This window comes from Struthio camelus, chromosome 9, assembly GCF_040807025.1.
Source record: "Struthio camelus isolate bStrCam1 chromosome 9, bStrCam1.hap1, whole genome shotgun sequence".
Classification (NCBI taxonomy): domain Eukaryota; kingdom Metazoa; phylum Chordata; class Aves; order Struthioniformes; family Struthionidae; genus Struthio; species Struthio camelus.
The window spans coordinates 5403827-5431696 of NC_090950.1; the positions used below are offsets into that span (position 1 = coordinate 5403827).

At 39.9% G+C, this 27870-nt stretch overlaps 1 protein-coding gene across 14 annotated transcripts in view; it reads right to left on the reverse strand.

The window, feature by feature from the left end:
• ARMC8 (armadillo repeat containing 8) overlaps positions 1-27870 on the reverse strand; it is a 76703-nt gene that overhangs the window by 4636 nt on the left and 44197 nt on the right. For all 14 annotated transcript variants that reach the window (XM_068955238.1, XM_068955232.1, XM_068955241.1 and 11 more), the window contains 13 exons: positions 26817-26897; positions 23913-23988; positions 23730-23820; positions 21047-21107; positions 16117-16317; positions 13147-13242; positions 11503-11585; positions 11092-11173; positions 7595-7681; positions 5261-5353; positions 4624-4773; positions 2677-2772; positions 354-449 (listed from right to left, as the gene is read on the reverse strand). In XM_068955238.1, the coding sequence (XP_068811339.1) occupies positions 354-449; positions 2677-2772; positions 4624-4773; positions 5261-5353; positions 7595-7681; positions 11092-11173; positions 11503-11585; positions 13147-13242; positions 16117-16317; positions 21047-21107; positions 23730-23820; positions 23913-23988; positions 26817-26897 (1293 nt within the window). The remainder of the gene's footprint in view (positions 1-353; positions 450-2676; positions 2773-4623; positions 4774-5260; positions 5354-7594; positions 7682-11091; positions 11174-11502; positions 11586-13146; positions 13243-16116; positions 16318-21046; positions 21108-23729; positions 23821-23912; positions 23989-26816; positions 26898-27870) is intronic.

The window sequence follows — 27870 nt, forward strand, 5'->3', positions numbered from 1 at the left end:
CATAATATAAGGCACTTGAGTACAATGTTCAATTTCTTCCAAACATTTAGTAAAAGGTCTACAAAAAAAGTCCCTTTCCTAAGGGAAAGCATGAAACTTTTTCCAAGTAGGACTGTCACATGCATTGCTTAATTCACAGTACAATTCTTATGCAAAGTAACCTTTTAAGCAGATCCTCAACCTCACCATACCACCGCCATACAGAACTGCAATGCGTGCTTTCTTAACTCCTGTGCATCCACTTATGTTTAAGTGCATGATTCTGAATAATAATTTACATAAAATATGCTAGAGAAACCTCTTTCATTTCTACAAATGACCAAAATAAGACCTTTAAGAGAAATTCCCCATACCATGTAGTATTTGATTTTCTGCAGGATGTCATCATTGGTCATAATTAATTCTTTTGCTGTCGTTCCATCTGCTATATTGGCAAGTATACATAATGTCTGAAAGAGAGAAACACTGTTAGTTATTTGGCTACAGATCACATTCCATGAATTACACACTTTTCCTGACAGCTTTGAGCTTCTGACAAACAATTTCTTTAATTAGTTTTAATAACAGTAATCTAGAGTTTGTAGCTTGCTTACAACTGGGGCCAATGCCAAAGAGTTAACAACTGTGGCTGAACCGCTCTGTCAAAAAAACAGTCATTGCCATTTTAAAATAAAAGCAACATTAATTCATGTCAATGTGTAAAGTCTGAAGTCTTTCATGGAAACATGCAGCATATAGACAAGGTTAAATACACTGGAAAAATAAAGCAGTCTATTCAGTATCAGCAGCTAGAAAAAAAGCCTATCCACCTACGTCAAGTCAGGAAAGGAAGAGACTGAGGCCCATCTGCTGATCTGACAGAGATATAACATTTTTTCCACAAGTCTAATCACACATCTTACTTGCAGAGGTAACTGAAATTACTCAACTACATCTGGTTATTTCTTGCAAGTTAGAGAAGCCATCCTACAAAATAACCTTGAAGCAACTAAGCCCCTGTTGGCACTACACGTATGTGGCTTCAAGAGTTGCAGAGGCAACTCTCCTAGTTCTCAGGAAGCACAGGGAGATGCCCGAAGAATTCTTTCCCAACTAGCTGTGGAAGGACTCATCTGTCTTTTCTGGACACGCAGGGAGGACTACAGGAGGACACTGGAGAAGGATCAGCAGCTGCATGTTCCCTGTGTCTAAGCTGCACAGCACTCATATTAGCAGGCGCAGAGATTTATTACTTCCAAGTTGCTGATTACATACTGATGTGACAGCTAAAAGCATTGTCCTGCTAGAAGTACAGGCTCTTGTGTATAGATACAGTACTGGATGCATGATCTGATTCTCAAATGAAAAACAACCTGTTCACCTCCTCATAGGTAAGAAGAAAGTACACTGTACATGAAGGCTCCAAATCTTAAAAGCTCTGTTCTCCAGCCCTTTCTGAGAGTACTTCCCAGGTACATTGATTCTTCTCCAGACGACTTCTTAGCAGGCTTGGAGATCTAAATAAGCTATTATTGTAATGAGGACCATTCCAGTGACCGGTGGTTTACCAAGAGACAGCTGGTTATCCTCAGCTGTTTCAGAATCATGGTGTCACTAGACTTCTGTTCTACCTATCTATTCTATCTCTTCCCTCCCACACACCATTCTGCTCAAAGCTTGTTTGCCTTCAGCCCATTCTTCGCTGAAGAGAGATACAGACCCATCAGGATTTAACTATATCGCTACAGCCATTTGTCATGCTGCTTTGCCACCAGTTTGCCAATCTGCTCCGAAGCAACGTCAATGCTCTGGCACCTTCCACATCTTCTTGCTGCCCCTGTTCTTCCTCACCGCGGACCCTGCGTGAGGAACAAACATTGCTCTCCGAGAAACCTTGCCTCCCCTGTCGCACCAGCTCATCAACCAGATCTAACCCATCACTCTGAGGGGACTGTCCATCTACCCTCTTCTGCTGCAGCATCCCTCCAGCAAGCATATCCATATCCTGACCCCCTAACGCTATCACAAAGACAGAGATGCTTTCCCTAGTGGCCATCTCATTTTTCCTTTTCCCTACCTTTTCTTAAAGCTGTAATTGTTCAGCACATGACCCTTATCACCTTTTCCTGGGCTAGCCCAACATGCTCTTTTTCCCTGCTACTGCCTCCCCTCCTCTAATCACCACTGGCTCCCAAGAACAGGTGAGATACCATATCTCCCAGCAGAACAGTCGCCAGTGCAGGTAATCAACACGTACTTCTACCAGCAAGGAAAGCGATGATGATATTCTTAGTATTCTTCATTACTGACTGCTCCTGTGGCAGCCATGACAACAAATAATCACGAAGCTTCTCCCAGTGTGAAATACTAGCTTCTTCCTGTTCTCTTATTCCCGCTGTCCCCTTTCTGCCTTCCCATAGCCTGAGATTCAATTATTCTGCTGTCCTGTAAAGCGTCTTTATCTTTGCCACACATACATTTGAAAACATTTTGAATTCAGTTCAAACATGTTTGTAATAGTCCGTAGGCTTAGAAAATGGAGCATTCCTGTAGGTACTAGAGTTGTTAATCTGACAGATCTCTTAGTAAAATATTCACAGCACAATATAATCCTAAACAAAGCTGACACGTTGAGAAGAGTAAGCACTCTCAGCTATTGCTTTATTCTGCCATGACAACATGAAACAAAAAAGGTACCTGCTCTTTGACTTCTATATTGTGCTCCCCTTCCAAAATGAGGGTCACTGCTTGCATGATTTGCTTCCCGTGAGTGCTCATTATATGGTCTATGTGCTGCCAAAACAATGATGAAAAAGTCAGTGTAATTTTCCAGACAAAGAAGCAGCATTCCTAATTGAATTACTGCAAATAAAGAATAGCAACACTGCACAAAGACCCTAGCCTCTAGAGAGGTCTCCCAAACCCACAAATCCACCACAGCTGAAACTCTTTGTATTATTCCCCTTCATCTGAAGCCTGGTCTTGTTCGAGAGAGCATCACAGGCCTTGCTTTTAACTTGTCTAAAGCCTGTAAGAGAGATACTGGTTTCCCATTCGCGTGGAGGCCACAGGGTGAAGACTGGATCCCGTGGACACAGGCTCTCAGTACGATGCTGCACTTAGAACCACTTTCTCTCCTCCTCTGTTAACAGGAGGATATCGGAGATGGGTAAGAAGAGTGAGGTCTCTTATCATTTGGAACTTTCGTGACTCTTACTGGAACACTGTAACCACAGGTCTGACATCCACACTTCAAAAGTCAGAGAGAGTTCAGAGAGAGAAGTCGTATAAATTACTTGTAGTCTAGGAAACCTCTCTCAAGGTAAGACACTTGCAGGCAAGAGGTCATTTGATCATGGACTATAAACGCCTACACCAGAATATACTTGATAATGAGGAACAACAGATAAAAATGGGAAACAAGGTCTACAGCATAAACTGATGTCAAAACTCAAGAGTGACAGTAAACAGCCACCAGGGGAGATTACCAACACACGGCAAGCTCTACAATTATTTAAGATGCTAGAGTTTCTTCAAAAGAGATTTCTCCTAAATTGCTAGCAATGAGACTTCATTCAAAAGCTGCTGGAGTAAATTTGGAGTAAGTTATTCTGGAGTAAGTTTGGAGTATAGAATTAAAATGGCTGGTTCTGGCTCTGCAATGTACTAAAAGTAGGTGAAACTGGGGAAAAGCTTCAGCTGAGAAGCACCTTAGTGATATTAGACGGCTGTAAGAGCTCACGGTGAATTTACATGACTGGTTGTTAAAATATTTTTTTGCCCTAAGACAGAGCTAATTTTCTAGGAAGCTTATTGAGATTCAATGTGTATAAGAATCGGAAGATTTTTTGCGGTGACCTTTTTATGGTAGAAGCACAATATGTGATATATGCACTGTAGAGGCTTTGTGTTCCCCCCACAACACACACGCACCCACACACAAATCCAGCTGCCAAGTGTTTCATCGTCTTTTCCCTGTTCTTCACAGGGGATTACCCCTTGTTCTTCCTTCACCAGTTATCTTAAGCTCTTTCTCCCTGTTAAAAGCAATTCATGGGCTTACGTTTTTAAACGATTTTATTTCACTAGGTAAAATGAACGTATGCATTTTGTAAGCACACAATCTCAAAGTCAAATTCAGAAAGCCAATACTCTCTATATAGTTGGAGAAGAACTCAAGTATTTCAGATGTTAAGAAATACAGGTATCCTCAAGACATGCACCTTTCTACAGGCTGACTCAAAAGTGAAACCCTCTTATTCAGTGTCCTTGACAAGTTTCACAGAAAGCCCATTATCTTTCAGCAAAAAATATTTTCCAAAACGCAATGGAACTGAACACCAAACATAACTCCTAGCTCTATTTTTGTGTGAAAATAATTACCATGTTTCAACGCAGAATTCTTTTAAACTTTTTCTTACAACAACTTGTACGTTTCATTACAGATACCTGGATAAAAGCATATAGCAGAGGCCTCAGTTTTGGCAATATATCAAACAGCAATCTCAAATGGAAAAATAAGTTGCATTCTCAGCCAAAACCTTTGTCCTACTAGAAAGTGTAACAATCAGTTTGTATTTCCAGTGTACCGTCTGCATGCTTGATCAGCCTTCCGAAAAAAAGTCTGTTTGCAGCTCTACTTACTGGGCGAGTAGAGAGGAGGTTCCTGAGCAGTCCCAAAGTTTTCATCAGAACATTTACATCTGAATCAGAAAGTAACTGGAATAACTGCTCTGTACTCAGACCTCGTAAGATATCAGATTTGATCTTCTGTTCTGCTTGAAAAGCCATATTCTGAAAGACAGAAAACTTTTGCTCAATTTTTAACCTTAAACTTGGTTTTTTGTTCTCTTAGCAGACTGACTACTACTACCTACAAGCATATAGCCTTGCTAAATTAATCCTGCAAACAATACAATCTATGAGGAACTGCTATGCAGTAGTTTAACTTTCCTCACAGTCTTGCGACTGACCTGATTATTATCTGTTTTTAGAGTCCCCAGCCATGCTAGTGACATTGCTTAACTGTTTCCCAAGCGATCAGAGCAACCACAATTGATATGCGAATTGAGGCTTCTTTTCTCTCCCCCTCTCAATTTTTATCAACTAAGTGATAAAATGCTCCAGGTTGATCCTTTTTCTCCTGTGGTTAAGTGGAAAGGCAAGCCAGATTTTATCTGTGTTACTCATAACAATTGACAATTTCTTAAAGCTACATTTGCAAACTCCTTCTCTTTAAGGAGTGCAACTGCAAATAGGATTTCACCAGTGTTTTACTTACCATTAAAGCCCAAATGCCGTTCACTCGCAAGGCAAGATTTTCACTCTGTGTTAAACTACATAGAAGTTCTATGGCTCCCGATTCTAAAATAGGCTACAACCAACAGGGGAAAAAAAATCTTTAAAATACTGCACAGAATAATTAGATATATATACAAATATAATATGACAATACAATACAAATATAATACATTAAAAGTGGTGCTTATGTCTTATTCTCGTATTTACAAGATGTCTAGTCCACTCAGAAGAACCGTCCAAGCCTTACCCTATTTTCACGAGCACTTAAAGGCAGGTTCTTATGAAGAAAATCTCAGGTCAACGTGACATTATTCTTGTGTGCCTCTGCGTACGTGTGTATACATATATACACACATAGGAATACACACATACTGCTGATACTATACATGCGTCTGCCATAGACATACAAGCAAATGTTTTCCCCAACAACTTTCAGTTTGAGACTCCTCTCTGAAAACACCATCTTCCTTTGAGCAACCAATTTTTGTTTGGGATCAAGTAGGACACGCGATCTTTACAAAAGAGGTTATGGACAATGAAAGCTATGTAATGTTGTTCTTTACATTTAATCTTATTTGCTAATGAGACCAAACTAAAATGCAACAGGAAAACTTTGGCACAAAAGTGTGTCGCCTTTTAGCGCAATAAAGAAAATTTAAGATTGCCCTTGACATGTAAAACCTTCTAATATCACTTCAATAAGTGACAGGAAAAGTACCAATACACGCACTTTTTCTTTCAAACTAATTGATTAATGTAATGCAAGTTCAATTTGGAACTGCTTTCAGCCTGGACTGAATTTTAAGGTTACTAGCTTTAAGACCAGACGAGCTCATGCGCTAGAAGGATGTAGCTGATGCTATAGGCTGCTCTAATACATGAGGTATTTCTTTCTTCCTGAAGGTTCTACTTTAGCAGCTGTGAATAATTTAACATATCTGAGCTTTTGGGTAGTTCTGCTCCCCTCTGCCCCCCCAAGATCCCATTTTTATCAGAAAACAGAATTGCGCGGAAGGGACTGTGCTCTGTAGGAACAGGTCTGTCTCACCGAACAGCAGGGAGGCTGTACCAGAACTGGGGAAGAGCTTGTGCCAAAGCTCACCCGGCCCCAGGAGCTTGGGCACTGCAATAAGCCGCCAGGGAACTGTGATTTCTCAGGGTACCAGGGAGCGGGCCGACTCCTAGGGACTTCTCCGCAGAGGCAACAGAGAGAGTCCATTTCAAAATTGTTTTGTATTCAGCTAGAGACTTTTTTTTTTTTTTTTTGGCAGGGAATATAGAGCTGTTCAGCTTGGCTAAAAGCGGGGCAGGGGGCTTGTTTTGTTTTGGTTGGTTGTTTTAACAAGACTGGCATTTTTGATACAATTTTCAAAATACAACGAAGAATCAAAATACAGTGCATCAAATTAAAAAAAATCAGATTGTCTATTGTTTTCAAATCTAACGTTTCAAATAGCTCTTCATTTTTCACAAGCGTTATTTTGTTTTGGCAACGGTATTTTTGTGCAAGATGTGTCCTGATAGAAAATGCAGTATTTCAATCCAACTTAAAGTGAAGACACTACACTGGCTGTGGCTGAATAAGAAAGTGTATGGGCCAATGAACTCTCTGATTTTATTTCAGTTAATTTGCCACCCCAGACATGACTAAAAGTAGTAAGGTCAAATGATCGAAACAGAGCCGCACAAACTGCCCCGTATGAGCCCTCTTATACCATATACTTGCTCTTGCAAACATTTTCTGTAATTTAGAAGGATTTAAGACTGAGAGAATTATTCTATTTATATAAAGTACTGATACGTATGTATGAACTGTATGAAACAGAAGTATATCGAAGGGCTCAAGGACAGCCATCCTACATCAGTCAGCCAAGAATGATTTAAAAAAAAGAATACAGGAAAAGAGCTTGAGCTTGAGCTATGCCAGCATTTTCAAGATTATAGCAGTAATTCTGTAAGGTAACAGATCATATTGCCTACAATGACCAGTCTGTTTTCTTGTTGTTTCTGAGTCTTTTAGATATAATAATCATGTTTTACAAGTATAAATGCAATGTCTGCATTTCTTTTTAAAAAAATTTTAGAAACTACATTTAACTATTTGACTACATCTTACTCTCACAGCACTGTAAATAGTTTTTTTTTTTTTTTTTTTAATTTATAGACTATCAAGTGATTACATTCTGCCAAACGTTACAGCTATAATGCTTCCCAAGGAGTGGCTACTAATTAAGTTACCTTTATGCTTCCTGAAGTATTTGCATAATGCAGCTTTTATCCAAAAGTAAGAAGAGATAACAGACAAAATACTGACCTCTTTGCTTGGAGAGAATTCCAGAAGAAGATTGCATAGTGTGGAAGATGCTACTACTAGGATCTCATTTGGAGCGTTCTGTAAAACCTGCAGTGACAAAGGGAAGAGCGAGGAATCCCTGTTAGCTAGTAGGATTAAGAAGGGACCGTTTCGAAACGACATACTTGTAATTACGTCTGTTCTTGATGCTCTGTACATTCGGAGTTGTTCTGATGCTAGCAAGGTAGATCCAGACAGTACTTACTCAATTCAATGTGATGGTACAGAATTCACGATAAGCTGCAGCAATGCAGTTATTTCACAAAAACCAAGTTTAAGAACTTTCAGGTCAGGCTTAACAAAAGAAATCTGTGGGAACAGAGCCCTGTAACGCAAAGCATGGATGTGCTGGCAATTGTAAATCAGCTCAATGGCCGTTCTGACAATATAGAACAGGCTGCTTATTGCAGCACAGCTCTTGTGATGTGCTCTTCAGGAAAGAGGCCGACTCCATGGGGAGCCCCCTCAATACTTTTGTACCTTGTTCAAAGCACACGGCAGCAAGTTTCCCCCGATTGTTGATTCAGGGAAGCAAGCAGCCTTGCTGACCAAGTTACACCCTCTTCTCTGTGCCTGGCATCCCAGGCGAGAACAATCCATGCTGTCCTGAAAGAGACCACATCTGCCTTGCATACTCTGAAAAGCTCAGCAAGGAAATAGGCATGGAGGATGCAAGCACTCCTCCAGCCAGGAAAGGTGGAAAGGAGGGGTTGTTCTGTACCACCTTCTCTTTTTGTTAGCTGTCATCTAACAACTATAGCATTTACAGAGGGTTGCGCAAAAGCATGGTCATGTAAGTCCTGGAGATTTAAACATTCTTCTTCAGTGCTTACAAAAACGCACGTGCTAGACGAGAGAGAAAGGATATCTAAATGTAGTCAGTATTAACCTAGACTGAAAATTGTCTTCTCTTTATTAAATATTACTTTTATTTTTCTCTTAAGATAATTCCAGGTGCTTTGGCATGAATACACAACTTTCTGATTACAGCTTATTTAATAAAATTGCAATGAACAACCGCCAAAGTTGTATTTATGTAGAAGTCTCTGACAATCTTCATTAACTTCATCACATGGTTCTCCTATGATACTAGCTATGTTTCTTCAAAACAGTTAGAAATGTAAACCACAGAAATGACAGGACTGCTTGATGTTTGTCCTTTCACAAACTCTTAAAACGTTCAAACCATTCTCTACAAGCCCCTTCAGGTGAAGATCAGGAGTCCTGGATCATAGAATTATTACACTATAGTGATAGTACAAAACTTGGGTGATCAAATCCCCCCCCCCCCCCACCTTGACCTCCCAGTAAGACTAATAAATTAGACATCCATGGATTAATAGCACAACTCACGCTCCCAGTTCAAGTATCAATGCTTAGCATGCTGTAAGTATATTGTATATGCCGACAGAAGATAATTTCCCCATCATTTCTATTGCGAAACTGTAGAAAGAGAGGGCCCGTACTCCATGGCCACTGCTTTACACAAACATGAATAGCTGAGAAAGTTCCTTGGCCTGCAGCCAAAAAGGTGGCCAGAGAGCACAGGGACACTAGTGAATCAGAAATTTTCTGTAGCCCATGACTTCTGCTAATTAGAATATAAGCAAAATAGTGGAATTCAGGCCTGAATATAATGTCAGAGAAGCATGTCCAGCAGACATCTTTCTTGTATTAAAAAATCTGGACCACTAGAAATATCTGAAGGCTTTATTTTTCCCTTTTCTGGTAATGATTTCCTGTTTTTCTGAGGTTCATTGGTAATACTGAATTGCTTTTTGGGATACAGTCCAGCTTCTGGAAAGATATCAGATCTAGAAAGCATATACAATATCTTTGTCCAAATAATCTCTCACTGTCAGACCAACACTGAAGAGCTGACAACTGTTGAACAGCGGACCTCTTCTCCGCTTTCACTTCAAGTGAGAGAACAGAATTCCCCAGTGCAAAATGAAGCCTGGCAGCTATTGGACACGTTGGATACACTGTCGCACAGATTTTAGAATAGGTTTAGCTCTCTTCCAACTTTCTGCTCAGTTGGGTTTAGCTTCCCTTTTCCCATCCTAAATCTCCTAGATAACTGAGCCTACCAAATCAGTCACTGCATCAGGAGTGCTCAATAACTTGTATTCCCTGGCTGTTACATCAGAGAAATCCATTCTTTTAAGATGGGAATCTTAAAAGATTCTGCCCCCTCGGCCCCTGAGGATTATATTACCAATCAATCCAGTGAAAGAGAGTCTGTTCCGACCAACTTTTTGCGACTTCGGCATCTCTGCAGGCCCCACAGCCATGCACTGCTTGGAAGTAAGTTCTCAGAAAATGCTCAACTTTACTGTCTGCTTATGACTCACTCACAACCCGTGAACCTTTACTCTCTCCAGGGTCTGGAGTGAAGCTCTGGACACTCAACTCACATTACTGTGCCTCGTCACCAGGTTCACCTCCTCATCTTTGTTGACGAGGCTTCCTCCGGTCTGGCTACTTCATTTCTGAAGAGGGAGCTGGGCTCATTTCAGGTGATTCTTTTGCTGATTCTTATGGACATCTATATCGCCTAAGCTTGTAGGTTTCTTGCTGTCAGACTTGCAGAATCACAGAACAGCTGCGGTTGGAAGGGACCTCTGGAGATCATCCAGTCCAACCCCGCTGCTCAAGCAGGGTCCTCTAGAGCACATTGCCCAGGACCGTGTCCAGATGGCTTTTGAGTATCTCCAGCAAAGGAGACTCCACAACCTCTCTGGGCAACCTGTCCCAGTGCTCAGTCACCCTTACAGTAACAAAGTCTTTCCTCATGTTCAGAGGGAACTTCCTGTGTTTCAGATCGTGCTTGTTGCCTCTTGTCCTATCACTGGGCACCACGGAAAAGAGTCTGGCCCCTTCCTCTGGGGCCAGACTCCTCCCACACTCTGCCTGCTCCCCATTTTTAAGGCCTCAAAGACATTGAAACTGAGACAGTGGTTCATTTATCTGCACTTAGTGACAGTCATATCACAAGACATGAGATGCTATATATTTATACGTTGTGATCCCATTTAATTTTGCTCTGGATAACTGCATTCTATAAAAATGTGTCTTTTAAAAATCTTTCGTTTCAGTTATAATATCTGCAATGAGATTTAGAAAGTGGAGGACTACAGAAATAAACGTAAATATAAATTCCCTCATAGGGCTTAGGGTCGAAGTCTGAACCATGCCACCTAATTTGAGCTAAAAAGTAAAGGAGGAGACATAGTCCCCCTAATGTCCACCAAGAACGGACCACAGCGTTCTTCATACTGCTTGGTTTTGTTCATTTATGACTCTTAAGAAAAGGTCGTGAAGTTTTGATTTCTAGGTAATTTCTATTATGATTCTACCGAAAGATATGCAAACTGAACAGACTTCATACCCTTGCTGTTACTATTTTAACTGACCGGAACACCTTAGAAACTGAAACTTGACGTTTCTTTACTTACCTTCATTAAAGGTTTCCATACAGCATGATCCTGAAAACTTGTCCTGAGCTGCTGTACAGAACGGGACAAACTGTGCAAACATCTATAATGGAAAAGAAGCCATCACTGTAAAATATACGTATATGTATGTGTATATACACACACACATACATACACTTATATGCTTCTATAACATACACATTGCTTCTACACATACAGAAACAGGTTATAATTTGATAATTAATAGCCTGTAAATAGCAAGAGGAGAACATTCTACTAGTCCAAAATATTTTTTTCCCCAATACATTTTCCAACAGTGGAAAAGGCTTCAAATTTGTTTTAGCTTTTGAAAGATTAGCAGAAGTTCTATCAAGTGCAGCATCAGACTTCAGCATGACAGAACTATTTGTACACATCAGAAAAGCCTCCTACCTGACTGCAGCTAATCGCACCTTGATACTAGATTCAGACAAGCCATTAACAATACGGTCCATCATATTTTCAGTCTCAATGATCTGGAGCAAAAAGGAATTAACGTTATAAGAATAAAACAGTATAGGCATTTATGAGCTGTTGGGTTTTTTGCCTGTAACATTTTAAACGCTGCATATAAAAAAAACTCTATGAAAAAAACTCCATCAAGCTGCGTTATCTTCCCAGACTGAGTGGAATGAAGTGTGTAACCGTATATCATTTAGAAAACAACATCTACACGCTTTGCTCAACTACTGCTTTTAAAATTGTTTTATTAATCATCAGACAAGACGACAGTTATGTATATGCTTTACCCTTAATGCCATACCAAAATAAAAGACAGCATGTTCAAGTGCACACAGTATATACAATACAGATTGGAGGCATGCTGTGAAACCATCTGGAAAAAACACACAGCAGTTCATCTTCCACATTTAGACATGGCCAGCCCCAGCATTTAAGACTAGAATAAAAGGCAGTTAATATCAGGGTGAAAGATGGCTTTTCCGTAATAAATGAACCCCCCCCCCCCCCCCAAATACACACCGTCACTTGGTGAAAGAAATATGCTTTAGTTAGGAGTCACTGTTATTCTGAATTTCTGCTAGCCCTTACTCCTCCTTTTAGTAGTAATTGGATATAGAAGTAAGGGTGGCCCTATTATTAACTAAAGAAGTTCATTCTGCAGCAAAAGATAAATTTATGGATTTGAATTTGGGAGATCCTGAATCATTCCCCACTGATAAATCCTCCTGCTAGTCGTCTTTTCTGTGTCATGTTTTCCTGCCTCCTTTCTGTTGATATCTTTCTTCCTTCTGTTTTTCCCCTTTAACCAGCAAGTAAACTCAAAAAGTTCTCCTGCCTCCCGATCCTGCTATTTGTTTGATACAGCAACTCCACGCTTCTTTTAAAATAATGTTTCTGATCATTAATTTCGCTCCACTTCTCACAGAGGTCAAGTTCTTAACTACACGAGAGCACCAACCATCCACGCAGACCCTCTCCTGCGCTGTTTGAGTAGAATTTGTTCTCCTTCAGCTCAATCGCTGATTTGTTCCTACAGCGCAAGTCAAGCCCCACAGTCACTTCAGAATCATGGAGCAAACTATGATTCTCTTTGTCAATATGATTACAGTTTCCAGGGTTTATTTTCAAGAAAAGGTTTGGTTTATGGAAGGATACATGACAACATAGGTATATTCCGTGTCTCAGAACACAGGCTTCAGAAATGTTAAGACTCACGCACCACAACAATATCGCTGCACAGTTATGTGCAGAAAAAACATGTTAAAAACACAGTACATTGCAATAACCTAGCTCAATCATCACTGTGAAGATTTATACATAAACTTCAATCTTATGTATTTTGTTACGTTAATTTTCTTTTAGATCCCATACAAGAATTGCAATGCAAAAGTCTATATGAACATAACTGAAAGAAAGCTTTGTCATTTCAACTTAATTTATACCACAGTGAAGAAAAAGGCCGGGGGGGGGGGAGGGGGGGAGCACACAACACATGCGTCCAAACTCTGGCACTGCCCTTCAGCACAGCTTTCAGCTGTGTCTTTGCATGACTGCTAATGCTTTTCACAGGCTCACCTTTTTCCGGATATCTTCATCATTTGCTCCAAGGGAGGCATAGAGCTTGAAAGCAGCCTGGCGCAGCTCATGAGCATGCTTCAAGTCATGGTCGAGCTATTTAAATAAAGCATAAATATCAAATTTATAAACTTTAGAAAAACTACAAGTGATATTTTCTTAATAGTTGTAAGCTAGTGCACGTTCACTGGGAGGTCAAGAGGGATTTGATCATACACATTTTGTGCTGCCACAACATTTTTGAACTGATAAAATAGAAGGTGACTGGGAACAGCCAGCATGGATTTATCAAGGGTAAGTTCAGGCCTGACCAACTTGAGTACCTTCCCATAATAAAATGACTCTTCTGTAGATGAGGGCAGAACAGCAGATGTCACCTACCTTGACTTTAGGAAGGCTTTCAGCATGGTCCCCCACAGCATCCCTGCACTCAGTTTGAAACTTTATGGTCAGGATAGGTGAAAAACTAAGCTGGACCATCAGGGTCAGAGGGCAGCGGTTAATGGTTCACACTACTTACAGATGCACTACAAGCAGAGTTCCTTGTGCCTTATTCTGGGACCTATTCTGTTTAATATCTTTAACAATGACCTGGAGGAGATGGAGTGCACCCTGATCAAGCTTGTGGATGACACCAATTTGGGGGGGGGAGGGGGGGGAGGGTTTGCAGTCAGTAATCTTGAGGGCAGGGCTGCCATTCAGAGCAATCTTCACAGGCTGGAGGAATGGGCCATCAGGAACCCCAACAAGGAGAAACGCAGAGACCTGCACCTACCCTCTGCAATGGTACAGGCTCTGCTGAAAAGGACCTGGGGGTAAGCTAAACATGAGCCAGCAGTTGGCTGGAAGCCAAGAAGGCTAACAGCATCCTTGGCTGTAACTAACAGGAGTGCAGCCAGTAGATCAGAGCAAGCGAATACTCTCCTTTACCTGACGTTCATTAGACCACACCTGGAAAACTGTGCCCAGGTTTGCCCTCTCTCCAACCCCCAAGCACAAAAAGCACGTTGATGAACTTGAACAAGTCTAGTAGAGGGTCATCAAGACGGTCAGAGGGCTGGAGCACCTGCCCTGCGAGGAGAGCCTGAGGGAGCTGGGCTTATTCAGCCGAGAGAGGAGAAGGCTGAGGGGGGACCTGAGAGCAGCCCTTCAATACCTATAACAAGACTACGAAGAACGTAGTCTTCGTAGGAGGAGACTCCTCATGGAGTTGCACAGCTAGGAGAAGGAGAGACAGCAGTCAAATTGAAAGGGGAGAGATTATCACTGGATATAAGGAAAATTTTTCACCCAGAAGAGAATCAAATATTGGAACAGATTACTTTGATTGTTTAATCTCCATTCCTAGCAGTTTTCAAGAGCAAGCTGGAAAAGCAACCTTGAGCAATCTCAGCTCAGCTCAGCATTGACCCTGCTTTGAACCGAAGAGTAGGACTACAGACCTCCTAATGTCCCTTCCACTCAGACTTGTTCCAGGATTCTAACTGCCCTCAAAACTCTGTATCAAAGGGAACCATAAAATGAAGTGATATTTAAATTCTACATAAAACGTTTGCCAGAAAAATAAAAGTATTATACAGCAAAGTGCTGAAATAAAAGATCTGTCAAAAGTTAAGCTGTACGAGTAATTCTTTGGTGCAGCTATATTAAAACAAAATGTATTATGTCGTTGTTGAAAATATTTGAAACAGAAGACCATAATCTATTCAGCAGCGTCCTCACTTATCTAGTTTTTACCTTATAGGGTGTAATTCAATGCATTTCTTACAAGGTAAGCACCCTGGCTTCACAGCTGACTATTTTTAGAGACTTTTTGAACACTCAAAGCAATGTCATAATATTTATAGCTGTTCCACTCATGCTTGGAACCTAATGCCGCTCTGCATGCTATAGCCAATGACCATTACTTCCCAACCAGCTACTAAACTTCCTTCTGCTTATGTAGTTTTATGCTGCAACTAACAGTTTTTTATACTTCATCTGCATTTTTATATAGAATTTCAATCATCGGTATAAGCACAATCAATCCCATTCTACAGAAGCCCAAGGAGCAAGTCTCTCTCTCAAGTTAGCCCAAGGAGCAAAGAAAAAAAAAAAAAGAAAGAAAGAAAAAAAGGCTCTTTAAGGCAGGTCTTTGGGATACTTCCAAAAAATCAGCAGACTCTGTGACAGTGGAAGGGAATAGACAATGGATGCTTTCCATGTGGACTATCAAAAGCAATCTTGCTTCTGAAGTTGACTGATCCAGCAGCGCTTTGGAAACCATATGCAAATCTGGAAACAGGTTCACAGATGAAAGCTCTGCATATGACACCTACAGAAGTAATAGTCTCTGATATCTATTTGGTCTCTGTTTATCCAATCCGCTTGCAAGTGCGGATAACTTGTAACATGAAACACTACATGACATCCAGATGTTTTTCTGCTTAACCAAACAGAACAGTCTCTGAACTTAATATTTTTCACAAACCTGACCTAAGAACTGAAATCAGTCTCTCATCACATGGGCTATTATCTCTTATGAAGCTGAAATGCACTGGTTCCTGAAGATAAGCCTTTTAATCTCTGCAAAGGAGAAACATGACAGGTGTCTCAGTCTGGTACCTTCTTACTATCTCTGGAAAACGTCATGAAACTCCTATAGTAAAGCTATGTTAAAGAAGCCAGAGCCCATCTCCCTATGTTTGGCAAAGAAGAACAGCAGTATCCTGCTTACAGGATGGGAAGACCAGCTTTACACAAAGATCTTAGCTTGGATATTACAGGCTCCAGAAAGAGCAATGAGCGGGGAAAGACCTGGGGACTACGTGCATCAGGAACCCAGTCCTGCTGGACCTTTGTCACCTTTCTGATGAGGAACTTGGATGCTAGGTTTACAAAGAATAACATCCTGGGCGTTTAAGTCATCGTTTGTTAATGCCATTGTTTTTGCACACTTTCAGAGGTTTCAAACCAGATGAGGAAACATACCCTTTTGATATCAGTGATTGCACTCACTGAGCTGGGATATTTGAAGTAGTCAGCAAGCATGACAATGAGGTGGTCGGTAATGCTGGCAATCCTCTGGAGTTCCACATCTGTTTCAATCAGATAGGCCAGTGTTTCTGCTCCTTCTACTCGCTCCTCGAGCAGTCTCTCCTTACTACACATCCGAACCAAACATGGCAGAGTCTAAAAAAGTTTAAAAAAAAAAAAGTTAAAAAAAAAAAAAACACACTCCACTTTTTTTTAGTGCAACTATGATCAGAAAGATGCTCACAAACTCAAATAGAAATCCTAGCAATTTTCACCAATGTTTAAATTGGTACCTTCAGAAAAAAATGTTTTTAAAGACTACAGACAGAAACTGCTCAGATATTAAGGATATTGCGGGCTACTTTTATCCAACTTCTTATATGATCAAAATAGTCCATATGAAAGTCATGTTTCAAAGTGACCACGGTCAGAAGTTTAATAAAACTTAAAAAAACCCACCACTTGATAACTGATATTTGCACAGGTTTATTAAACAAAAAACACAAAAGTACCCGAGTTGCCATCAGGAAGTACTCAATGCCTCCTGCCATTTTATGATCAGGGACTGAGTGAAGACAGCCTAGCCAAGAACAATTTCAATGCTTCTTTGACCCACACTGGCTGCCAAGAGCCCTAAGAAGTAGTTTTGAAAAACCAGAAGTGAGGCCCACTTGGAATTCAGGTCCATTATTCTGCCTTAGCCCTGACATACCTCCTACCTTGGTTACAGTCACATGGCAACATTTTTGTCATACCTTCTCTACTGTAAACTCTAAAAATAATAAAATATTTCTTTGTGTGAAACTCAGGGAAAGACACTTAACTCCATAAAGACCAATTCGCCAATGGTTGGGACTCAACTTTGCTCACTCGACCCTCACCGCATAAAAGTATTAAAAAATTTTTCATGAAAGCCCATCGGGAATAATAGAGCCAAGGCTTTTGCTTGTATAACTCCACTAACTTCAACAGAATTATACTAGCAGTGAAACTTTTTCAGAGTTATGTTTTTGGGGACTGAAACAACATTCATCAGCAACTGTTCAAATGATTAAATAAATATCTTCTCTTCATTCCGCAGATAAAGAAACAGTTAGGTGACTTGCCTGCATTTATTTCAGTGTTACCACAAGGATTACCGTTCATATTGTGAATCTTCTAGCTAATCCAATGAACCAAAACACCTCCTCTTTGCATAGCTTTCACTGAGGATATCACATAACCAAGATGAAGAGTTTAAGCCTAAAGAGTTAAAAATCAAGTCTAATAACACAAGCACACCTAAGGCCCTTCTATATCCTTAGCAAATTAGTCAGAACTCTTTAAAATAGAGGAGACAGTTGCTGAGGACTGCAAGATTTAGACAGCCCTCAAACATCACCTCCTTTCCAGGAGTGAGATTTCTAGGACCTCCGCGAGCTTGTTCCAAGCCCTTCAAGTCTTCAGGCGTTGCATTATTATGCTACTTTGTCTGTACCAATTCAGAACTGCACCATAATGATTCAATATCATTAGTTTCAATTACCAAGCTGGCATAAGGGATGTTAAAAACTAAGTCTGGCATAAACATAATAATAAAAGCTGATTGATTATGATGAACATAAGCTTTCATCACAAGCAACATTCAGGTTGACTGAAAAAAGAATAGAAGCGTAATTCCATTATAGATTGAACCAGAAAGGTATCATATTTCCCAATTCTCTCTGATATCTAATAGTTTGAAAGGAACAATTCTTATTCCTTAAAAACTGTTAATGCCCAAGAGATAACGAGGAAAGGCAACAGTATTTAAGTAGACACTCCACAATACACTTTCAAACTATGTCATAAGCATGTATGAAGAAAGATGAAGACGGTAACAAAACAGAAGTTAAGCCACTGAAAGCAAAACCTCCTTTGGAATCCAAATGCTTGATATTGCTCAGTCACGGGCTACAAGCACCCAAGAAACATGAATCTCAATACCTTTCAACTTCGCACAATGCCATCAGTTTAAAATTAAGCAAAATCAGGAATTGCAAAGAATGCATTAACTGTTGCATTAGACCAAAAGGGCTGTACAACATAATTAACGTAGAGGACTATGTTAGCGGTGTAAGAGGAACAGTCGTAAAGCACACCTGACCTTTCCTGGCCACCAGATAAAGTCTGAAAGGATGTCTGAAAACAGACTGTAAAGACGGAACGTTTAATTCACACAGTCTCACTGGGATGAGTCATGGTATCCGGACAGATGGTCACTTCCATTATTAGGATTTCAGAGAAATAACTTCCATTCCAAGCAAATCTCCATTAATGATCAACCATCTTCTTGCTCCCCTCCTCACCCCAACAGACTTGTTTATCCACGTTTTACAGGCGCAACCCACTACTCAGAAACTGAGCAATGAAAAATATATCAAACCCAATTTGGGAACACATATGCCTCATCTTTCTGCAACTGAAGAAGTTTTGATTGCAAAGGGTCAAAATTCTCTTCAGCAATTTCTGAAAACTAAAGGAGGCATTTTTTGTTGTAGTTCACAGGAGGTCAAACAATTTGCGACTGGATTTACCACAGACTGAGACAAAGTGGTACTCTCAAAGTATGAGCTTCTAGAATGACCACCAGAGGGGAAAGGGGAATTAAATAAGCTATTTGAACAATCAGAATAAGAGGATAAGGTTCTGTGCCCTCCTTCTTTCCCCACTCTTCCACCTACTCTCACATTTTTCAGCAATTTTTAGTCCAAAGTTCAAAATGTTTATTCGTGCAGAAGACGTTTCCACAAAAAAAGAAAATTTCCCTATTGCTGTGGAGCAAAAGTCTATAAACTGGCAGGGAAAGCAACTCAGAATGGTTTGCACAGACTGCAGTTACCAGTCCTGCCTATGTGGCATAACATATGGAGCTCCATGCAGATATTTAGTGGTCAACTATCAGCAGTAATTTGCCTTTGCCTACAGGAGTAGTCCCCTATTTCTTCCCCCCAGAGGAGAGCAGTTCTGCAGTCCATATTTCCTCATCAGGATACAGCACCGGGGTTAAACATGCAGCGGGGGATTTCTGAAGGGAAGAAATTATTGAAGGAGAAGTTAAGAACGACGCTTGTGAGAGAGAGAGAGAGCGTGCGCCAGGCTGGAAGCATGAAGTTGTGACCTCTGTACTTATGTTGTAGGGGAAGGGAAGAGGGACTGGAAAGGTGTTAGGTTTGAGAACGAGGGAGAGCAGTGCAGCTGGGCTTTCCCATTCAAGGTCAGACCACACACCTGTGCAAAACAGATGCTGCTGTCCCCACTAGCTGGAGTAACTGCGCTCTGGACCTCCTTGCTTAAAAAGGCTAGAGGGAGGGGCTTTTGACTCAGCCGACAGGGGTTTTCATCTGTATGACGTTATCTGGAATGACGGACACCAAAATCCCACTAATGCAAGCTTTAGATATGTCAGACTCTGCTGCTACTATCATTGAAAGGGGAAAAAATACATTTTCTCACCACAGTATCTTACCTACAACCTACTCCTTTGCCAACATTTCCTGAAAGTGGGCCTTAGGGACAGTTTTAGACAGACACTTTGGTGACAGTTCTCCAGTTTAAAGTGTAAGCTTGCAGGAGCCTTCAGGAGTTTGCACCAAACCACAATCAGAAGACACTCATCAGTATTTTCTGTAGCCTTTAGCAGTGAGAACTATTTGTTGCTTTAAGCAGCAAGCGCAGCTATCTGCAGTGCCATGGCCTCGCAGCACACTTATCGGCTGTCTGTTCGCATGAGAACTGAACACCATAGAGAAGCCTTCACAGCCAAAGACAAATGACTGCTGTCAAAAATGACTGGGTTTCAGATCTCAGATCACCAAATACTGTCAGTAACTGCTTTGCTGACTGCTGGTTAGACCCTTCAGTTGCTAGATTCATTCCAGGAACACGTTACCTTACCCATTTCAGAATAGCGGCACATACGGAGAAAAAAAATTTAGCTTTCATGCATTTAAACTGTGTTTTTAACTCTGCACTGTGTATTACTCTCTGGAACAATGGCTTCTAAAAAACATACTGACGAAAGCTTCGAGTCTGCCAGCCTCCTCTTCGGTAACTACTGAAGGAAGCGAACATCTTTTCTTACTTTAGTATTACAGTAATATTTCAATATAACATGGAGAAACAAGCAGTGCTAGTGTTTTCTGATCTCTGGCTGATATGTTTGCTCAACAGCAGCTTTTTCTGACCAGCTATAGAAGTATGACTATCAAGGGAAATATGACATTCCGATGGTGCTTAATGAAGTTAACTTTATGAGGAAGTTAATTAAGAAAAATAAGAGTATACAAACCAAATCCACTCTTTCAGCGTGAGAGTGTTCTTTTTTGTTTATAAGAAATTTAGCCAAAGTAGCCAAAGTATGAAGCAACAATGCCCAGATAAATCTACAAAAATATTGTGAAAGCTGAGACATCATCTGCCCATATGACAGACTCCATTTATAGATTGTGCAAGCATTATGACTAATCCTGTGAAATAAACTGGTGAAAGACAAATTAGTGCTCCATCTGTACACAGAGACCAAGCCAGTAATGTTGTTTCCAGGTTACTTGCATATGACGACTGATGCAACTACAAACATCAAATGGGGGTGTGTGTCAAACGCTGGGATATTTATACCTGGATACAGACTTCCTAGTACGATTCTTAAAGTTTCTTAAAAGAGCCATATTGCTGTAAAAGCTCAAAGACGAAGGGAAATTAGGGATCTGATTTTTGCATAAACATCTGGAGAACTTGGTGCATTTGAAATCTGCAGTATAACAAACTTTTTTGTAACTTTTTATACGGGACATACAAATAAAAGCAAGGACAGACCCACAAGAGAGTTTTCTATGTTACACAGAAAACTGTTTTACCTACTCACCTTGAGAACGATGCAGGAATCGTCTGTTCGTATTGCTCCAGCTCTGCACATGGAAGTAAGGCTGCAACAGGATAATAAAATATGCATTCACCTGTCACCTTTTTATGCACTTCAGAAAGACACTGCAAAATAAATGACTGTACCAGTGAAGCGCACTTCACTGTTCTACTGTTCAATACATTTATGCTTACTAGACTTAGGATTTGGGCACACGAACAAATTTCTACATGCACACTTTTAAGCAAATTTATAGTACGGTACATCTTGCTGGATCGCTGATCGATACATCCACTGCAAACTGGTCAAAACAGGTCTCACCAGCAAACCTCACTGATACAAAACAAAGCAAACAACCTTCGTTAAGATACAGGTGCAGTATACACCAGCCTGTCCTTTGCTGCACACAGGGCAGGCCAGCACTTATATGGTAAGGAGCTGACGGATATAGGGTTGGAAGCTGACAACAGAGCTCAGTCAGAAACTGTGCAAGCTTTGCGCTAGCCTAGGATTTGTGGTTTTGTTCTAATACTTTTCCACAGGTGTGTCTTAAAACCCTGTTGGAATGAGCACATCCTTGCTAACGATGCAGCTGATTGAGCCTCTACCACCGAACCAAACCTATGGTTGTTCTTTGTTAGACGTTTGTGGTAAAGTTACAGACAGTGAATATGACAACTCCAGAGTCTCAGACTACAATGTTGATACACACAGCAGACAAGTACATTAGTAGCTTTGGGTAACTCCCTGTGCAAGTAGATCATCCACCAATAAAGGTATAGTTAAGTGGTGTATATTTATATTTTAGGATGCAAGTAGGTTACCTCTGTCAAAGCCAGGAGAAAACAGTTCACTGGACTGTTACCTGCTCAGCTGCGAGGAAGCAGAATGAGGCTGGAGGATGACTGCTCTACACTCAGTGCAGAAACACAGCCAAGTACCTTTTCTTGTAGCATTTGAACTAAGCCATTGTATCTGGCGTTTAGCATGCCCAGTCGTGAGGTTTAAAAAACAAAACTACTCCACTGAATTTCCGTGAAGGTGACTTCAAACTAACATGTTTCAACTCTCAGCTGGATAGGTTAAAAGCACACACAGGGTCGATTATAATTGCTCAGTTAAAGAGCAGAAATATGCTAATATGCCATAACCACATCCTCTTTCACTGCATTCCTGTGCTCTTTCCAAGTGCCTAAGGAGAGTGCTTTCACCCATAAGAACATAACATCAATCCTGTTCCAAACACCTACCAATGACAGACCCAGCTAAAATCCCTTAATCAAAAATCTTTTTACGTTCTTTCTCAGAAGTGAACAGATGAGACTTGATCATTAGCCCAGAGATCGTTCTGTGAACGTTACTGTCCAGTCCTTGGGAGTGACAGTAGGAGATGCTCATTTTCATGCCTGAACAATCAGGAGGAAAGCACCAGTCTGGCAGCTGACATTTAGTCCAGTTAGACCTGTCTACCAGACAGTGTTGTGATTTAAGCATGAAATAAGTTAAAGTAGTTTTTCTTTACTGAACGCAAAAAAAACATTCCTGACTTATCAACTGCCTCATATGTTGAGATCAGCAGAAAAGATGCATCTCTACTAGTTTTATTTTTATTTTTAATTCTAATTCTCCATCTCTTCTCTGGATTGTCAAAGAAACACATAATCAACCAAAACTGAGAATGCAGAATCTCAGGACTGCGTTGGCAAGTGTCAGAGAAATTGTTTGGTGAACTGAATCAGAGAATTGATCCAGATCAAAAATAAGCCAGCAAAATCTAAAAGGAGAGTCTTAAATGCAGAGAATTAAATTAAAGGAGTCTAAATCAATCAATACATTAGTGATCATCATCTTGAGTTATGCTCGATTATAGCAGTTTATAGTGACAGATTATTTTTTTCCTTCTTCAACCATCTGAAGTCATTTATTCCACCATTATCAACACAACAGAAGGAAAGAGGCCTTAAAAGGAGTCAGCTCCTAGCTTATGAAATCAATAACCCTAGTGTTACTGTCATGGAACGTGGTCACACTGTCACGTATTAGGTATGTGCCCATGCCAAAACGTGTGCGTACTAAAAGGCAAAGTCCTAACTGAACTATAATATTATTTAGCAACATTAATTCTACTGTACCAACACAAGAAGCTTAAATAATAATCTATTTTAATTCAAAATCTTGGGCAGAAAGTCTAGCTCTTCTCCCTGTTCTCACCTTGGTGCACACAACACTCAACACATCCCAGCCCACGTCCACGAAGTGAGTCCTTGGGATGCTGCTTTAACAATGACGTTATCTTATGTTACAAGATAATATTTTATTGTTTGACTCGTTAAGAACATAAATTTGCCCATAACCTTTTCACAGTTAAACTTGTCATAAAATCCAAGATATTACTGAAAGCTGCAGTTCAGCTTATGAAAATCCACATGGTTGAGTACACATTCCTGAAAAAATTGCTGCCCAGCAATATTTTTACCTGTTTATGTATAGAAAAGAGTGAACGTTATGCTCTGAAGACTATTAGGCAAGAATCATTTCTTCAAGAATTTAGATAATGCAGATAATATCTTTCTTCTTAAGGTTTTAGATCATATTTATATTAATTTACAACAAGAAAAAAAGGAAACGGTTAAAAAAGAAGTAAGAAACCGCAAGGTATTTCATCCTAACTCCTGATGAAAATTACCATTTGGCTGATGTGAGCTGCATTTCAATAGGCTTGTCCCTTTGTAACATCTTCACAAAAATTTGTGGTAACAATTCTCCATCAACCAACACTGCAAACAATGAAAGAGAATTCAGAAGATAATTCTAATTCAACCAGTCAATAAAATGAATGTCAAATCAGCAACCATAGCTTTATGCTTACCATTTACAAGAGTCATTGATACCTGTGGGTTTTCAAAGGCTAGAACTGAGAAGCATTTCAATGCTTGCATTCGAACCTGTGTGAAAACATAACACAGGTGAAGCAGAAATGTAAATACTGCAAATTAAAAGCAATCAGATCAGACCACTGTATAGGCATATAGAAAGTAATTCTGTACAATCAATAAGAAATTTAGAAGACAGTTAAAAGGCAGGTGCTGATGCTGCCCAGCTCCTCTGATCTCCCTGCTAGAACTGCCCTTCTACACCGCACGCTGTTAACTACTTGTGAAAAAGAGAAAGCGAGGAACAGCAGGTAGGAACCAGAGGTTCAGAGATACCAGTCTCATTTGCGATACTTCACAGACTTGCCAACAGCAACGGCAATGGGAGTATCACAACCGTAATACATATTATTGCAAGGAGCGTCTCAAAGCATCCAGGGGAATCAAAAACTCGGGCCATTGGGACCTACACTTTAGAAGTCTTTAAAGGTTAGTTTAATAAAACGTCTAATGAGAACAATCTAGCCGAACTGATTCCAAGCTAATCTTACAAGGAATAGATACTATAAACCTCACTGCAACTATGCAGCCTCTGCTATCACCTACACACAAACAACTCAACTCTCTTCATGCTGGATCTTCCTCCTCCAGGCCAAAATGACACGCTAGTTTGTCTGACAAACTTTCATGGTTGCCTAGCCAACCTAGGCTATGAAGTCTACGTAATGTCTTTTTTGATGCAGGGAAGAGCGTTATCATCTTCCCAGCTACAGAATCTAATTCAGTTCAGATATCGGTCTTCGACCTCCTCCTCTGTAATTCCACATATGTAAACTGCGTCCATGTCTTCTCACATTTCTGCTACCACTATGCTTTTGGTGTGACAGGAAAGTAAAATGAGCAAATTTTTAACCTAAAATACCTGTCTCTGAAGAAAACACTTGATGTCACTGTAAGCTAGGTTTAGGTCCCCTGCCTATAAAGTCCAAGGGTAGACAATAACTATAAAGATCAAACTTCTGTTTATTAATTCTATATCATAGCTGTGATTAGATATTAAGTTCTCTCTCATCAGTAGCAATGAAGTCTTAGTCAGGAGAAACGGACAGCAGGCCATCTGGCTTCGGAACCAAAAAATTCTCATTTGACAACTCCTCCATTTACTTTTCACGCAAGATCTAATGAATTTAGTGTACTTTTCAAAGCAACAGAAAGCAGAGATTCTATATTGAAAAGCACAGAAAAGAGTCAAACCACAGCTGAAGAGCTACATTCCTGCCAGAAGTAAGCAAGCTGGGAGGAGAGTGGGATAAGGGCAAAAATTTTCTAATGAGAACAACTGAAGTCTAGCTATCTATGTCTAGCTATGAAGTCTAGTTAACTATTTTAAAAGACATTGTTCTAGTAATGGCAGTTATGAGAATTACTAAGGTGACTACTTTCTTTGCTGGCACTGTCCTGGTACTGGTACTTTATTGAGCTCCGACTTCTTTATTTTAAAATAGCTGTTCAAAAAATTAGGAAAGGTTTAAACTGACACCTGGTTTGGAAAATTCACCTTACAGCACAAGTTGGAAAAGGTCAGCTACTTTGCTAAAGGAAGAAAGAACAGGATGTTGCCTGATCATTATAAAAAAAAAAAAAAAAAACTTGCTAATACAGGAAAATAAAAACCAGAAATCAGTCTCGCCGACAAAATGCTGAGGACATCCTACTTTCTATTGGATGCTTCCCTCTCTGCCAAACCATGAAGATAACTACCCACTGGAACAGAGTACCAGACTTCCCTTCACTTGAAATGCTCATTTAAAGACTAGCTTTTGTTCTGTAAGATATTCTAATTATCAAGAATGTTCTTCATTAAGCAGAAGATCAAACTAGACAAGCACAATTATCTCATCTAGTCTTAACCAACCAGTGAACAGCCTATTTTCAAGAAAATAAAAAAGTACAAAAACATATATTAGCTATATTAGACTTTGTATTAGGTATTGCAAGAAAAGTAATTCAGAATAAGATAAGTTTTGATATTTTAAGATGTTTCTTATTTTCAGAATGATGACATTCATACTTTTGAGGGGATAATATAGGAAAGTCCATGAAAGCTCAACTGCTTGTGGTCACAGGTTTGGCTTCAGACAGATTTGAAAAAGCTTTTTGCACTTTTGTTAGCCCCAAATAACCAACTACACAGAAGAGCGTCAGAAAGGACATGCACTTTTTTACGTGCTCAAACATTTTAACAGTTAATTTACAGAAGACTCCTAAGGGTCTGCTTAGGATCTGGAATTTTGGCCTTAACGCTGAAGAGAGCTAGCTGACCCTCCTTGCCACCAAGTTATACATACAATACAGTGCTTTTTCAGAGGTGGTACTTGGAGAGAGCGCTACATTAGAGAAGGCCTTTTTCCTGATGGTACCCTACCCGTCCAGAAGGGGCTTCCAAAACATAACACAGGATGGAGCCGAGACTCAGAAAATTCAGTGAGCACACTACACCAGTAGCTGGCTGCCTCCCCACATGCCACCATCCAGGTTTTCAAAAGTTTGACTTCTGTTTAGGACATCTCCCCTTTGCTTCTTTTCTGCTCAATTTCTTTTTATCATGTATTTTTCAACAAATTAGACCATTTTTATTGGTTTGTCAGGTGTTTGTTCTCGTTTAGATTAATGAATACCAGTTCTATTTTAATTAACGGTGTTTTGACTTTACAAAACACTCCTAAACAGTAAGTCTCATTTTGATAAAAAAATCATACGGCACATAAAAACCGGTTGGTATTCTAGAAATATACACTACGCAGATCTACAATTTTAGTCCATACACATAGTTTCTATCACCTTCATTTAGATCACTCTCATAAACTGACATAAAACACCAAATAATTTGAATGCCTTACTTTGTAGGAGGTGGAGACTAACAGATGGGCGATATTCTGAACTGCGCCGTGGTTAAACAAGATTGTCTGGTGATCTGGACCCTACAAAGGAAAATATACAAGGTGATTTTTTTTTTTTTTTTAAGAACATGTAAAGATTCCACTACCTCTAATTTTTATAAGTACTAACAGGTAGATGTAATTACCTTTTTGTTTTTACAAACTACCTTTGCTTTTACTAACAACTACTTTTGCAATCAGTTGGCATACTTTTTTTTTTTTTTTAAATAAGGACATCCAACTATGTTATTTTTAGAGCATATGTTGTTTTCTGGTAACCATTTTCACTCTTTTTCTCAACAGGAAACTATGGAGCAGGAGTAGGTAGATCAGCAATAGAATGAGTGAAATTAGTTTTCACAAAGGAAGGAACACTGATAGAGTGCCTAAGTTTCTATTCTCCATATTGGAGGCAATTACTGGAAAAGTCCCAATTTTCTCTGCAAATCATGTAAAAGATGCCCAGTGATTTTAATGCCTTTTTCATTTCAACAACCCTAGCTCCAAAAGGGAGACAATAAATTCTAAAATCGTTTCCAGACAGCATGTGACAGTGCTTTGAGAACAGATTCACATTTTCCTCCTACAGAGTATTTTGGTTTCAGATATATTTAACCATAAATCTAGTCAGCTATCACCCATTTATTGACTTTAAGATTTAATAAAACAATGTCTGATACGTCAGTATTTTTCAAAAAAAGCATTTGGAATCAACACAAATACTGAATTTTGCAGAAGAGAGGGCTCAGAGCTTCTATCGTATGACAAGGCTCCATGAGGTCAGAAAAAACACAGAAAATCCCAATGGGCCCTGCAACCCTCAATAGTCTTATGAGATCTGACCTGATCTTACTTACAAACATCGCTTTAGAAAGAGATTCATGACTCTAGTCCTTCTGGCACTAAAACATGGGCCACTTGCAATCTCTAAATTCAGCTTTTGGAATGCCACAGCATTAATCGCACCTTGATGCGTTTTCTTGACTAATCTGCAAGCAAAGAAAATATCTTTGCG